The following is a 13,307-nucleotide window of genomic DNA, read 5'->3' as shown; positions in this document are numbered from 1 at the left end:
ATTCTTTGAAAAATGTTGGTTTTCAATAAAATATATAGTGAAAAGAAAAAAATTGACATACTTTTGGCAGCTGGGTGTAAAAAAGCCGAAAGCTTCACAAGGACACCATGTGATCATTGATTACCAGTATATGATTTTCTGGTTACAAATTTTGTAGGTAAGAAAGCCGGATTTCCATCCACAAAAGGACAGCTGATTCTCAGTGGTTCTTCAGATTGTAGCTTCAAGTTGTGGTGCAGTGCCACAGGTAAGGTCCTTGTGATAAATAACTTTTGTTTCAGGTCCTTGAAAGTCCTAATTTACATCAATTTTTTTTTCAACCTGGTTTTTGGTAGGAAAAATCTGGTTAATATTGAAATGGTGATAATGGCAGACAGGCAGGCAGGGGGCTACCCCTTTTGACCGTTCCTGCAGTTTTTAAGATAAGAAGTTATTTGCAGTTTAGTTGACAGATATGCCCCATAGAGATAGGCATTACATGTATACTTTTAGTTTTTGATACTATAGATTCCTTATTTTACACGAGTACTTAATTCCGCGATTCAACCATTTTCCATCAAATCGCGAGAACATAAAATCGCGAATGCCAAATTTGTCTCTTTGTTTTATGTTGTGAACACATGTCCGAAAAATAAAAGCAATATTTTAAAATTTGCGATTAGTGCTTCTCGCGATTTTACGCAGATATTTATTCCTTGGGTTTGATTCGGAGTTTACAGATAATTAAGAAAAAATACTGAAAAAAATTGTTACCACAATTACTTTGGATCAGGATCAGCCATAGGTAGTGCATGTTTATAGAGAAGACAATTCAGGGTCGACAAATGAATTTTGAATATTGTTTACACCGAAGAAAACTTGACATAGGCCCTTTCACGATAACTGCGATACTGCTCTCTTGCAGGGCAAATTAATATATTTTGCCAAAGTTTTAGTAGATAGATAATTAAATGACTTAATTGCAACAATTGAGGTTATCTTATATTTCACCAAGCAATGTCATTTTGCCCTGCAAAAGAGCAGTACCCCAGTTACCATGAAAGGGTCTATTGACAGCATGTTAACAGAGTCAATAGTTGTTCATACTGCTACTAACCAAACAAAATTTGTATGTAACCAACATTACACAAAACCTTATTTTTCTAACATAATTGAAATTGAAAACTTAGAAAGATAGAATAAAAGTGCGATATTATAGTATTTATACAAGATGAGACAGGATATATGCATATTTCCTGTTTGTTGGAATATTGTCTTGAATATTTTTAAAAGTTCTCAACCTTTGTATCTTTTTAAATCATGTCATGACCACTTAAAAATTTCATTACTTAATGTCGCTACGGTCATCCAATCCTTACCACTCAAGCTCTTTATCTTATCTTCAAATTGATGAAAAACATAAGAAAAAATAATCATCTTTTTCAATATGTTGTTAAATTTGTTATTCTATTGAAAGTTAGCTTTCCTTTTCTATATTGTGACCTGTCAACATCAATGATGCCCCTATACATGTACTATTACAGGAGAGGTTCGGCGATCAACCTACACCTTTAGTCCTGTGACGTGTGTGGGCTACCACAACAGTGCATCCGTCATCATAACAGGCTCAGGTAAATTAACCTCAACTTTTTGGTTTTGGTCTCACGGTCTGTTGACTTTGAGCACAAATCATCGTGTGTCTCCTTTTTTCATTTTCAATCAAATCTGCTTTTTGTAAATGTATCCATTAGTGTGCAGTTTTAAATCCCAATTCACACCCTCAGATGACGTAACATTAGGTTAGGTCTAATTGTTTAAGGAAAATGATGACATATTTTAGTTGTTGAAATGAAAATTAATGAAATTTGTTTTCCTTATTTTCTGTTATTTAGTGTATCATGTTATTCATTTTTAAGTCATTTCCCTTTATTTTACAAAAAATACATTCAGTTGTTCAATGCTTAATTAGCACAGGCACCCAACTTTATGTACTTTTTTTATAATAAGAATAAATACCTTGTATCTAATAATATAGAGTATTTATTTTCATTTGGTGAAAAATATGTAACGTCAGGTGCTTGTGATGCTAAGTTATATATATAGTTATAGCGTTGTATCTATTGTTGTCGATTTTTATACCAGAACATTGACTGTATAATTGTAACAGCAGCTTTTAGATGACGGTTATAAACACAATACATATACATTGAAGAATCCTATGCATTCCAGGTTAGGCAATCCAAATTATTCTAACAAAAACTAAAAAAATTGGTTGACACAGCTTTTCTTTTGTTTAAAATCATGTTATTTTAATGATTCAAGTTTTGGTGTTTGAATCAATTGTTGTATTTCTAATGATGTTACTTTGGAGTCTTAGCGTAATTGATATTTAATTTGAATGCAAGCATTCTGCCCAGTTGATACTTTCACATCAATATAGGTTGATATCTGTATCCTTACTTGACATTCAAGCTACACATATTATGTTTCAAGAGAAAAAAAAAAACAGATTTGAGGTCGGTAGCGGGTTTAAAATTTTGCGCCCTCTGCGCAGGGTATTGCGCATTACTGTCGGACAAAAATAAACGTCGTGCACTTTCTATTGCAGTGTCAATAATTAAAATCAAAACTATATTTTGCAAAATAAAAACATATACGCGATCCTTCTACGTTCTGTGTGAGTGGAAAGGTATTTTTCGTCTACTATAAAAAAATTGAATTTGATTCGTAAACATCTTTTTTTTTTATATACATTTCTATATGTAAAAATGGCTGGCACGGCACGTTTATAGAATCAAGCTATGAGGGCAGATAGCATAAAAACCATCTGATCAATTTCGTTTTAATTTGGCAAAAAGTTTACTATACGTTAACCTTTCATCGCTGAAAATTAAAAGAAAATCGTATGTTTGTAATTTTTTAAATATGAAATTGAAAATGAAAACCCTCATTTTCCTATATAATCCTATATAGAATGTCGGTGATGAATCGGACATACGACCAAAATTTGAGCGCGGCAAACAGATAAACTATCCGGTCAATTTACTATAAATTTTGCACATAGTTTTCTCATAAGTTGGCATTTCACTGTAAAAAAAATTAAAGGAAATCATATATTTGAAACATTCTCCCCCGAGACTCCTTAATAAGCAAGGTGCCAGATATTTTTTTGGATTGGACAATCCTAGCTTATGTTCTTCATATTGTTGGTACTCTTGGTGAAGCTATTTTGTACATTGGACATATTGATTGATTTATTTAGATGGAGGAAAACTTGAGACATGGGATGTGCAATCCAGCAAAAGTTTGCAGAGTTTGCGTGCCTTTGCAGACAGTGTGTCTGGAATTCAGGTGGGTAACTTTAATCCTTTTGTGTTAATAAGCAATAGGTAAGCTTCAATCCTGATTGCTGTTTGGCTGAGATCTTGTAAGGCTTATCAAATGGAGAGTGTATTGGTAAGAAGTGATTGCTGTCCAATCCTTTATGTCTCTTTCATAATAAAATATTGTATAGATAATGAAGGAAACATGTTTTAATTAGTTAAAACAAGTCATGTGACTTTGAGCAAATCAGCATGTACTAACTTTTCAAGTGAATAAATTTAGAACCAGGGGTAATTACTGTAAAGAATAAATGTACTTTAAAAATTTTCAAAAATAGGATTGGTTGAAGACGTAAAAGTAAAGAGCATATGGGTTTTAACAGAGAGAACATCTGCTTGGTTATTTTAGAGTATTGACAACTCTGTCAACATTCTTTGATCTGTTTACCAGTCAAGATATTAAAGAACACAGCTTGTTCTGACTTACAGATATGAGTGCATGCAACTTTTAATTGCATGACAGCTAGTTTTGTGTGTTTATTGCACATGTACAAAACATGTTGTTTTCCACAAGGACTTTTGTAAATATTAGCATACATGTAGCTAGCCTTTAAATTCAGGGAAATGTTTGTCATTTATGAATATTACAAACAACATAATCGTCAAATTTTGTCTGGCATCTTGTTTTGCCAAGGGTAGGTTCTATAGTTAACTGTTTACAATTTTGACTTTTTTAAAGATCCACTTGGCTAGTTTCAACCAAAGGTAGCAAAAAGATCGTTAAAAACCTTCAATTTAACTTATAGAGCATGCACAATCAGAAGAAAAGCAAATCATTTTATCAGTCGATCTGCATAAGAATTGATGTCATTCATTAACAGATCCATGAAACCCATGTGTTTGTATCTTCGTTGGATGGGATCATCAAGGTGTATGAGGTCAACGGTCAGCAGTTACAGTGTGTCTTTGAGTCTGAGGGCACCAGGTCAACAGATGGATCGGCCCTCTGTTGTCGGGGGATACGGGGGATGACCATCAGCAATGGACTTGTTTACTATGGCGATGATGGGCCCAATGTTAAAGCTCTGAACTGGAAGTCAGGTATGTGTATTGTGATAGAGTAACCAATGCATATTTAGACACATGCATGCATATACAAGATTTAGCTTGTTTCAGCAGTGTGGAAGAATTTCAAGTATCATGCAAATTTCACAAGCTCTAGTTAATAAATTTGCCATTATATTCTGTTGTGCAGTGCAGGCTTTACTTTCGAATGATTTTGTGTTTTACCATAAATGGTGACCAGAATAATAATGGACCTGACTACCCTGTATTCTGTCAGTATTTGATGTTATGTTTCAGATCAATTATATGAACATGCAACAAGTTAAAGAATATGATGTAAAAATTAATGACTAATCAGACAGCGATTTGTAAAGAGATTTTCAAGTTAGCTGATAAAATTTTCAGAGACATGCAGCTAGAGTTCTCTTTCTTGCACTGCTACTAATGTATGAAATCAACCAGCTTAACTTTTCCCTATGAAATGTTTTGAAACATGTACATGTATTTATGTGTTTTTGTTTGTGATTTATTCAAATCAAATCAAATCCATCCCTTATATTAAAATGAGCTCGCATGGGCTGTATTGACCAAACTTTTTCTTTATAATATTCCCCAGAAAAGTTTGGAATAAGGAAATTTAGTAGATTAATAAAAAAATATGTTAATGGTCTTTCCTCCTCAAACATGAAATGAATTGAAATTTCCCATTCTAAGAACCCTGGTGCACCTGGACCAAATCAGTCAGGAAAAAAAATAAAGATGCCACAGGTATTTTAATATTTACAACAAATTCAAAGAACAATCAATCAACTGAATACCGGTAAGTCAGAAAATTTCCATATCTTCTAAGAAAAGTAGAATCCAACTACATGTAAAAGTTAACATAAACATGAACATGCAGAAATAACACATGTAAAACATACATAGGTACAGGGAAGGTTCATGGAGACATTATATCCCCTGGTGCCCCTAATACCACTAATGTGCAAATAGAAAACAAACTAAAATAGTTGTTTGTAGGGCAAGCTATAGAACACTTTTTCTGACATATCATGCAACTATTATTCTCTTGTTAACATTGTATATGTTTATGTAATGGATATATATGTATAGCATATCATAAACAGTAGTGATCTGAGCACTCTAGGTGATATGATAATGCTGTTTATTTGGATTTATTCAAAATGATAGGGAAAAAAAAACTTGTTATGGTGCCTTGTAAAATTATGTCCGTCATATAAAAGCCAAAAATTAATCAGTTGAGTGAGGTTGCTGTGTACTTGTATCAAGCTGCACATATCTCTTGCAAGTCTTTTGTCCAGGTCCTTAAAATAAACGCGACGAATTTGGATGATGGGACAGCATGCCTCACTTTTGAGTCATTACGTCTGCCCTCTTTTTTTTTTCTAACAGGTGTCTGCACTATCTCATTTTTCACAATGAATCTAAATATGGATCCATTTATACAAGGAAGCGTCCTTTACAAATGGAGGCAGATTCATATTAGAACACATCTAGAACATGTTTACATTACTTCAAGGTCATATGAAAATGTTTTTGTGAGGAAAAAATCTATTAGTGGTGTTTTTTTTCTTCTTTTTTAATGTCAGTTGCAAGGTGAATTGTATCTGAGCACTTGAAGTTGTTTTGATCCAAGTGAAATTTGAATTCATAATCAGTGTATGATCAAAATTCACAGCGTGAACCTTTTTTAATTATCTTCTTTTTCTTTTTTTCTCATCTTTTTGCATAAGTGCTTTTTATCATTTCTCAGAATCTACAATTTCAGAAGGCATTTAACACAATTCGCAGCTGCAATTTCGGAGAAAATGTATAATTTATAATTAATTCTTTTTGTCTTGGAGTAAAGTATTCCTTTATAATTAAGGTCTAATTTTATCGAAAGAGTTACACCGTTTGACCTTGAATTGGGTTGTTTTGTGGATGACAAACAAGCAAAATTTAAGATAAAGTTCCATATTGTTTTGTAAAGTAGCTGGGAATAGCATATAAACTTTTTTTTCTCTTTGTTGATATAGAATATGTATATAAGATATGGATTTCTAAAGGGTTTTTTCCTGAAAGCAGTGATCGAGGGATGTGACCTTTCGACTGATCACTAGTCAGTCACTCGATAAAACAGAAGGTCAGCATGAACATTATTACATCATACTTATACACTTACTAAAATGTCTGACTTCGTCTGCCGTGTCAACAGCAGCAAGTAGTTGTAACAGTTATGACAAGGTCTCATGCTTCTACTCCCACACGATGTCTCCCTAAACATTTTGAACAACATTGTGTATTAAATGGATGAATTTTTGCATTATGCTTTTACTAATTTCACCGAGATTTAATGCATTGAGGCATACAAAATCTTTCTATTCATAAAAAGTAAAGAATTTAGAAGTTTTTCTTAAATTGGTGAACAATCTTTTTGATACTTCTAGTATGTGATTCATGCTGTAATTACTATAAACCTTTCGGCACCAGTATTAACAAGCCTAATCAGTTAATTATGTAAGACATAAATTTATGTAGAATACATCAGTACAAATTAAGGAAGGGCAAAAGCTATTAACTTTAAATCATTTTTAGTGCATCTTAAGACAGCCTGCACTGCACTATAAGGTGACATTTGATAATGAATAAATGCATGTATTCAAGGAAATGCAATTTTCACACAATTTCACTTTCATTACATTATCCTATTAGGGGTAAAACAGTTTGTAAATGAAGATCAAATTTGACCTACTTGTGTGCAGAATGTTATGGGGAATTTTAATGTACAATATATTTTAGAGAAAGGCCCAACACTTGACAGCATTGTATATAAGTGTCCTAATTTCAGTCCCTGTCTCATGCCACTTAAGCTGTCGAGAAATTTCAAGGACAGTTTCCTCTATTGTACTTGTGTGTGAGTGATACTTGTCTTTTTTTAGGATGGGCATATGTCTCATAAAGTCTCTTAACAGCGGATCTAGTTTCCACAAAGAATACAGTAAAAATAGCCGCACTGTTGCTTAATCCAGATTTAGAAGGAATGCAGGGTGCATTTTTTATCTCATTCCATTCCGAAAATAATTTGCTTATCAGGAGATTAATGGCGTTTTTAACATGATATGTCTCATTTTGTTACACATTGTTATTTAGTTAATCACCGCGGAATGGATGTAGATTAGACCAGAATAAAAAAAGATTTACTTTTTCCTATCCATGTTTAGATTGTGTATTTCAGGTCTTGTCCATAAACTTGGCAATCATAATGAAGAATTTGGAATCACAGACAGTCTAGCCTGCTGTGAGGGATTGTTATTAGCCTCTGCCTTCTGCCTCGACAAAGGACTTGGATATATAAATGGTAACAAACAATTATCTATCAAAGATTTATGATGACCATGAATTTTTACATAGATGAGCATTGCATTGCTTCAAATTTTACAAAAACTACAGTTCTGCCGATGGCTTAAGTACGAGTCTAGGAGAGCAGACGGGGGATGGTCTTATGCAATGTAGACAGACATTAAGTGATTCTGTGTGGTATTTGGCATATATTTATGGAATCTGCATTTTTATGTCGATTATCGTAACAATCGGGGGTTGCATGTACCATTCATGCTGTAGAGGCTGACAGCCAATTTTGTTACCATCGTGAGAAGATCTCCTTTAGAACACAATGTTGCACAGAGCACCAGACTCAATTTTACATTCCAATGGTTTGAACTTCACACATGGGAGAACAGTCTTTGCTTCAAAACAACTTTTTTTTCAAGGCCATTTCCTGTTTGTGTCTCAATGGAGATATGCGGATTCTAGTTCATTCATTGTAATATTTTGCTAGGCAACTTAAATTACTGATGGCCTGAAAGCAAAACTCTGTTAGATGTCTTTTGTACCAATTTCAAGGTCAACATTCAAGGTTATTGTCATACTATCAATTTTAATAAAATGCAGAGGAATTTTCTCCATATATATATTAATGATAAAACACTTATTTCTGAGTACTTCAAGTAGGACCTGACAATAAAAATATAAACACGTAAATTATCTTGTGATTTTTTAAGTAGCCCTTTCGCTCTCTTTTGTATGACAAAAATATATTACAGTTTTACTAAGTTTTAGTTAATTGGTAGCTAATATTAAATAAGGTTGACAGTTGTTTTTGCATCAGTTTCACCATTTTAAATATATTTACCCTACATTAAAACAGCAGAGTGCAGTTTTCATGGAACTGAAAAAAATTAAATTCTGAGAATAGTGAATAAATCTTTTTTAGTGACTTAACTTTTGTAGACCTTCAGTAAGACAGCTTTGACCCTGAAAAGCAAAATGAAACAAATCATGATTGTCATTGAAAAAAAAATGATTTGAATTGATTTAAATTAAGATTTTTTTTTTAGTATTAGCTTGAAAAAATCATATAAATTTTAATTAGTTGGATTGCAAGTTATCCATGGATAATATCCATAAATGGATTTGAGAAATCAGACTTGAGTAACAAATCAAATTCACTGAGAGCCAAATGAATGATTACTTGTTTCCTGTCTTTCTGTTTTTAATTATTTATTTTTTCAATAGTCAGGTCTGCTGAAGGAGAGAAATACTTTTGCAGTCTTGATGATGGGGAGACGGACAGAATTATGTCTATATGTTCTTCCAAACTGTCAGACTCGTGGGTTATCATTTCTGCAGGTGTCCAATTGAAAGTCTGGAACCAAACTTCAAATGCAAGGTAAATTAGGATTTTTTTTTTTCTCTCAGAATTTCCTTCTTAATTTCAACATAAAAATGAAATTGAAAATAATACAGATGTATAGATTTCCGTTTTTATTTTAGCCCTGAACTTTTAATTGATTAGCTGATCAATAAACGTTACTACTAATCAGCTGTCACCTGCATTTAGGGAGATATTAAACTTAAAAAATATATATATATATTTTTGTCTCTAGAATTATCATAAGAAGTCTGGATTTTTCTTATGATTTTTTTTTTCAACTTTAAAGTTTGATAACCACCTCCAAATTAAAAATAAATTTGGAACCACAAAACTATTCATAACTTGTTTCTTAAGGCAGTTATGACACTCATTTATCTTATTTCGTATTTCCTAATGCCCACTTTATTAAAAGTTCTTTTCATTGTTTTAAACTTGACTTGTGGGTCACCTGATTGAGGTAGCAAGGAACCCTGGGGCGAAACGTCTGCTCGTTACACATGGCGCCACCTAGTTCAAAGTCTTAGTCACTGACTCTGTCCTTTGTCTTGGGAAGGTGATCCAGTGTTTTTCTTTTTTTAACAGTACAGTATCATCATGTGTTGTATACCATATTGTATCCAATTAATATTCATTCATTTACTTTCACTAAGAAATTGAGAGGCAAGAGTAAGCCTGTAAAGGCTTTAAGTCTATGTGTCATACTCCTTGCACAACCTCCATTGTTCTGAATGACAGCAGTTTCCTAGATCTCAAGAAGTGTGGCATTTATCACAGTTGTCTGGATCATTCTCAACCAGGGTTTTTTTCCCTTCGAATGTAACTAAACATTTGTTCAATGCTAATCTTGCTTTGTCTGTCATCAGACAACAGCATGATCATTGTATTTCAAAAGAAAATCCTGACCTGACCTAAAACCGGATGCTTGAAGCAATTATCAAATGATGAATTGGTTTCTATTCATTCATACTTAATTTTTGTAAAAGAAGGAAATTTGTACTGATTAAGATGATATTGGTAGTATGAACACTGTCTATTCCCAGAAGAAGGTGGTCCAATGTCATCTGAAGTGTTTCACCACTGAATGTAGCCATATAAACTTAAAACTTTGTTAATGTTAAACACACAATAGATATTATTCTGTATTTTAAAACATTTCCAAAATCTTTTCATAAAAAGAAACTCAATGGATTTATTACAAATTCAGATTTGCAGTTTAAAATTTATATATGAGTGGATATTACTTTGAGAAGTTGCAGTTTTAGTTTTATTTTTTTAAACAAATATGTTTCCTACCCTTTTAATGAACAGCTGTGAGTGTTATATCACTTTTTTGTCCCGAGAAGAAGATATGGTGGATTCTGACTGCCTGCAAGCTCAATTTGAAATTGACTGATGATGACCTTGAAAATTGTGTGTCATTCATTTATGACCTTGACCTCGAAAGTTACATTAAGAAAACTTGTCTTCAACTCCCAAAGGACAGTATTGACAAAGATCGATAATTTTAAAGATAGAGCCCAAAACTATTTTGATAACCATTCACTTGAAATACCATTTATGCCTGGCAATTTTCACGATGATCTAATTTTCACCTTTTTTTTGCTATCACTTTTATATCGCAAAATATTCAATGCGCAGAAATTATATCCGGTGTTGCTTGGTATATGAAAATTTTTAAATCGCAAAAATAGACTGACACAAATAAAATAAGTTGCACATTTTCCCCATTTCAGTGCCACAAGAAAAGAAAACCCCTGTATAAGCATAGGATATAAAATCAAAAAGTGTGATTGAAAAATGTATGAACGAACCATAGGAGATCAGTAATTTAAATGTACATGTAGTACTGGTACATAAATGACCAATAAGAATGCTGTATTCTATTTTTAAAAGTAACATTTTGTACTTCTGGTAAACATTTTTTTTACAACATTTCCTTCAGTCAGTTTATAGTGTATAATAATATTTCAGTGAAAACTCTTTAAAATATTTCAAATTTTTAAGTTGAAGAAATGTTATTTGCTTCAAATAAGCAAGCAAATAACATGTTTTTCTTGTTTGTAATTAATGAGGCAACTTTTTTTTTCTCTGTTTAAAAGTACACCAGCCTCTGCACTTTATGTAAAGTCGATATATTAAGAGCTGATCTGCCGAGGTGAAAGCTTAGACACGTCACAAGTACTTTGTCAAAAGTTTAAATTTATTCATTGAATATTATTTTTATTATTGAACTAGCATATATATCATCCCCTCTGTCATGTATTGATGCCGTCGGACCCCAAGATTTAATCCCCTTCATTCAGAGACATTCTTGAATGGTATTTAGACCCTAGTTTAGGGTTATAGATACGTCTTGTCACAAAGGCTTGTGAAAATAAGAATTCAATTGAATGAAGGTGACATTTAATTATAAAAACTCTTAAACTGAAATTGACATGTTTGAATACTACATACATCAAATATCAAGTACCGGGTTTTCTGTATCTGTATTTAGATCTATCTTTGGCCCACTGACTTTTCATTTTTTGTAGATTTGGTTGTTTCATCTTTTACACAGCATAAAACAATGTTCTAAATTTGTATTTAAATTATCATCATTCTCAGATGTCTTGCATATTATTTTCCTTTTTTTTAAATATTTTAATAGTTCAAGACCATTTTCTTTGAGAATTCTGCATTGAATTGCTGTCTACAGGAAATATCAAGATGTATTTTTAAACAGTCTAGTACAAGTCACTTGGCACAGAATGGTATTTCATTATGTAAAATACAACAAAAATGCAGTAAGCCACTTGAGTTCACTTTAAATTATTCTAACAGCATCTACGGCAAGTATACCTAATGACAACACGAAATAGCATGATATTTTTCCAACATTCAGAGTTTTGACGCAATTATCTAATTTTATTATAAGGAGGAATTACAAAGTACTAAATGACATTTCAGTATATATGACTCAAGTTTTAAGAAATTGTACTTTCAGTTTGGTACCGACCAACACCATGAGGTACCTTTTAATTTTTTATCTGTTACACCTTTGTAATTTGTATTCTTAATATTTTATCATTAATTAATTTAGATAAGACTCTTGTTCAATTAAGTAAATGAAAACGATATTTTTATTTAATTATTTTTTGTGTATTGATTAATAAATTTTTGTGAGTCAGAACTCAAATAAGACTCTTGTTCATATAAAGTAAATAAAAAAGATATTTTTATATTAATTGTTTTTTGTATATTAATAAATTAATTTTTATAGTCAGAATACAGAAGAAATACAGCACAATGTTAACTTGGGGGGGGGGGGGACAAAAATACAGTCAACTAAAAAGAAGTGGTTATTTTTTTTATATTTCCATGAAATATGGTTCCTAGCTGGGCTGAAAACTGTACGATTTAATGACGTAGAAGAAAACATCATTAAAAGCAAGCATATTTTTCTCGGAAAGCTATTGGAAAAATATGCAGTTTCCCCTTCTGAAGAATAAAACATAATGGTAATTGATAAAAGAAAAAATTGATTGTATGCAATGGCCATGAATTATGGACAAGTTTTTTGTTAGGAAGCTGAAAAATATATTTATAATTCATGTTTCAAGGGGTTTATTTTTGTTCACTTTCCCATTATAGAAACTTAAAGTCTTTTAAAGTACATATTCTGTTGAATTAATTGCCTTACATATAGTTGTTAGAATTTTTTTTTTTTAAATTTCCAAGTAAAATGGTATTGTTATTTGTATAACTACTGCTGCATTAATCATTCATTTATGGTTGAAAGGTGTCACTAAGAAAGGAAACTCACAACTGTTTAAAAGGTTGGTAGAATGAAAAATGATAGGTAAAATTATAATTATCAAAAACCTCAAAATGAAGATATGTCAGAAAAACAACATTATTCTAATTTTAAAACCCATCAATTTGTGATAATATGTTTCTGTATTAGCTGCCAAAATGAAAAGTGTTCTTAGAAAATAAAAATAAAAATATTTGTTTTTTTAGAAGAAACATCCTTATATTTGAATTAAATCATGGATATTAAAAAATATTTAATGTGTAAAATTAATAAGGAATAGAGTTTTAAGTTTATAATATAAATAAGTTTTAATGTATCATTTCCAATAAGCACTACCGCCTCTTTTTCTATATCAAAATCAAGTCATATCTTAGAGAAACAGAGCATGTTAATCAGGGGCAGAGATTATTTATCGGGAGTCCAGAGAAAT

At 31.8% G+C, this 13,307-nt stretch overlaps 1 protein-coding gene across 5 annotated transcripts in view; it reads left to right on the top strand.

Annotated features, from left to right (window-relative positions):
- LOC105338840 (dynein assembly factor with WD repeat domains 1) overlaps positions 1-13,307 on the top strand; it is a 29,582-nt gene that overhangs the window by 8,854 nt on the left and 7,421 nt on the right. For 4 of the 5 annotated variants that reach the window (XM_066080065.1, XM_034459342.2, XM_034459343.2 and 1 more), the window contains 6 exons: positions 158-247; positions 1,524-1,610; positions 3,242-3,330; positions 4,184-4,403; positions 7,606-7,728; positions 8,946-9,099. In XM_066080065.1, the coding sequence (XP_065936137.1) occupies positions 158-247; positions 1,524-1,610; positions 3,242-3,330; positions 4,184-4,403; positions 7,606-7,728; positions 8,946-9,099 (763 nt within the window). Of the gene's footprint in view, positions 1-157; positions 248-1,523; positions 1,611-3,241; positions 3,331-4,183; positions 4,404-7,605; positions 7,729-8,945; positions 9,100-11,731; positions 12,092-13,307 lie in introns of all 5 variants that reach the window. The other variant, XR_004598795.2, reaches the window with a different exon arrangement.

This window comes from Magallana gigas, chromosome 3, assembly GCF_963853765.1.
Source record: "Magallana gigas chromosome 3, xbMagGiga1.1, whole genome shotgun sequence".
NCBI lineage: Eukaryota > Metazoa > Mollusca > Bivalvia > Ostreida > Ostreidae > Magallana > Magallana gigas.
The sequence above is the reverse complement of the archived record's forward strand: the minus strand, read 5'-3'. Positions and strand labels throughout refer to the sequence as shown.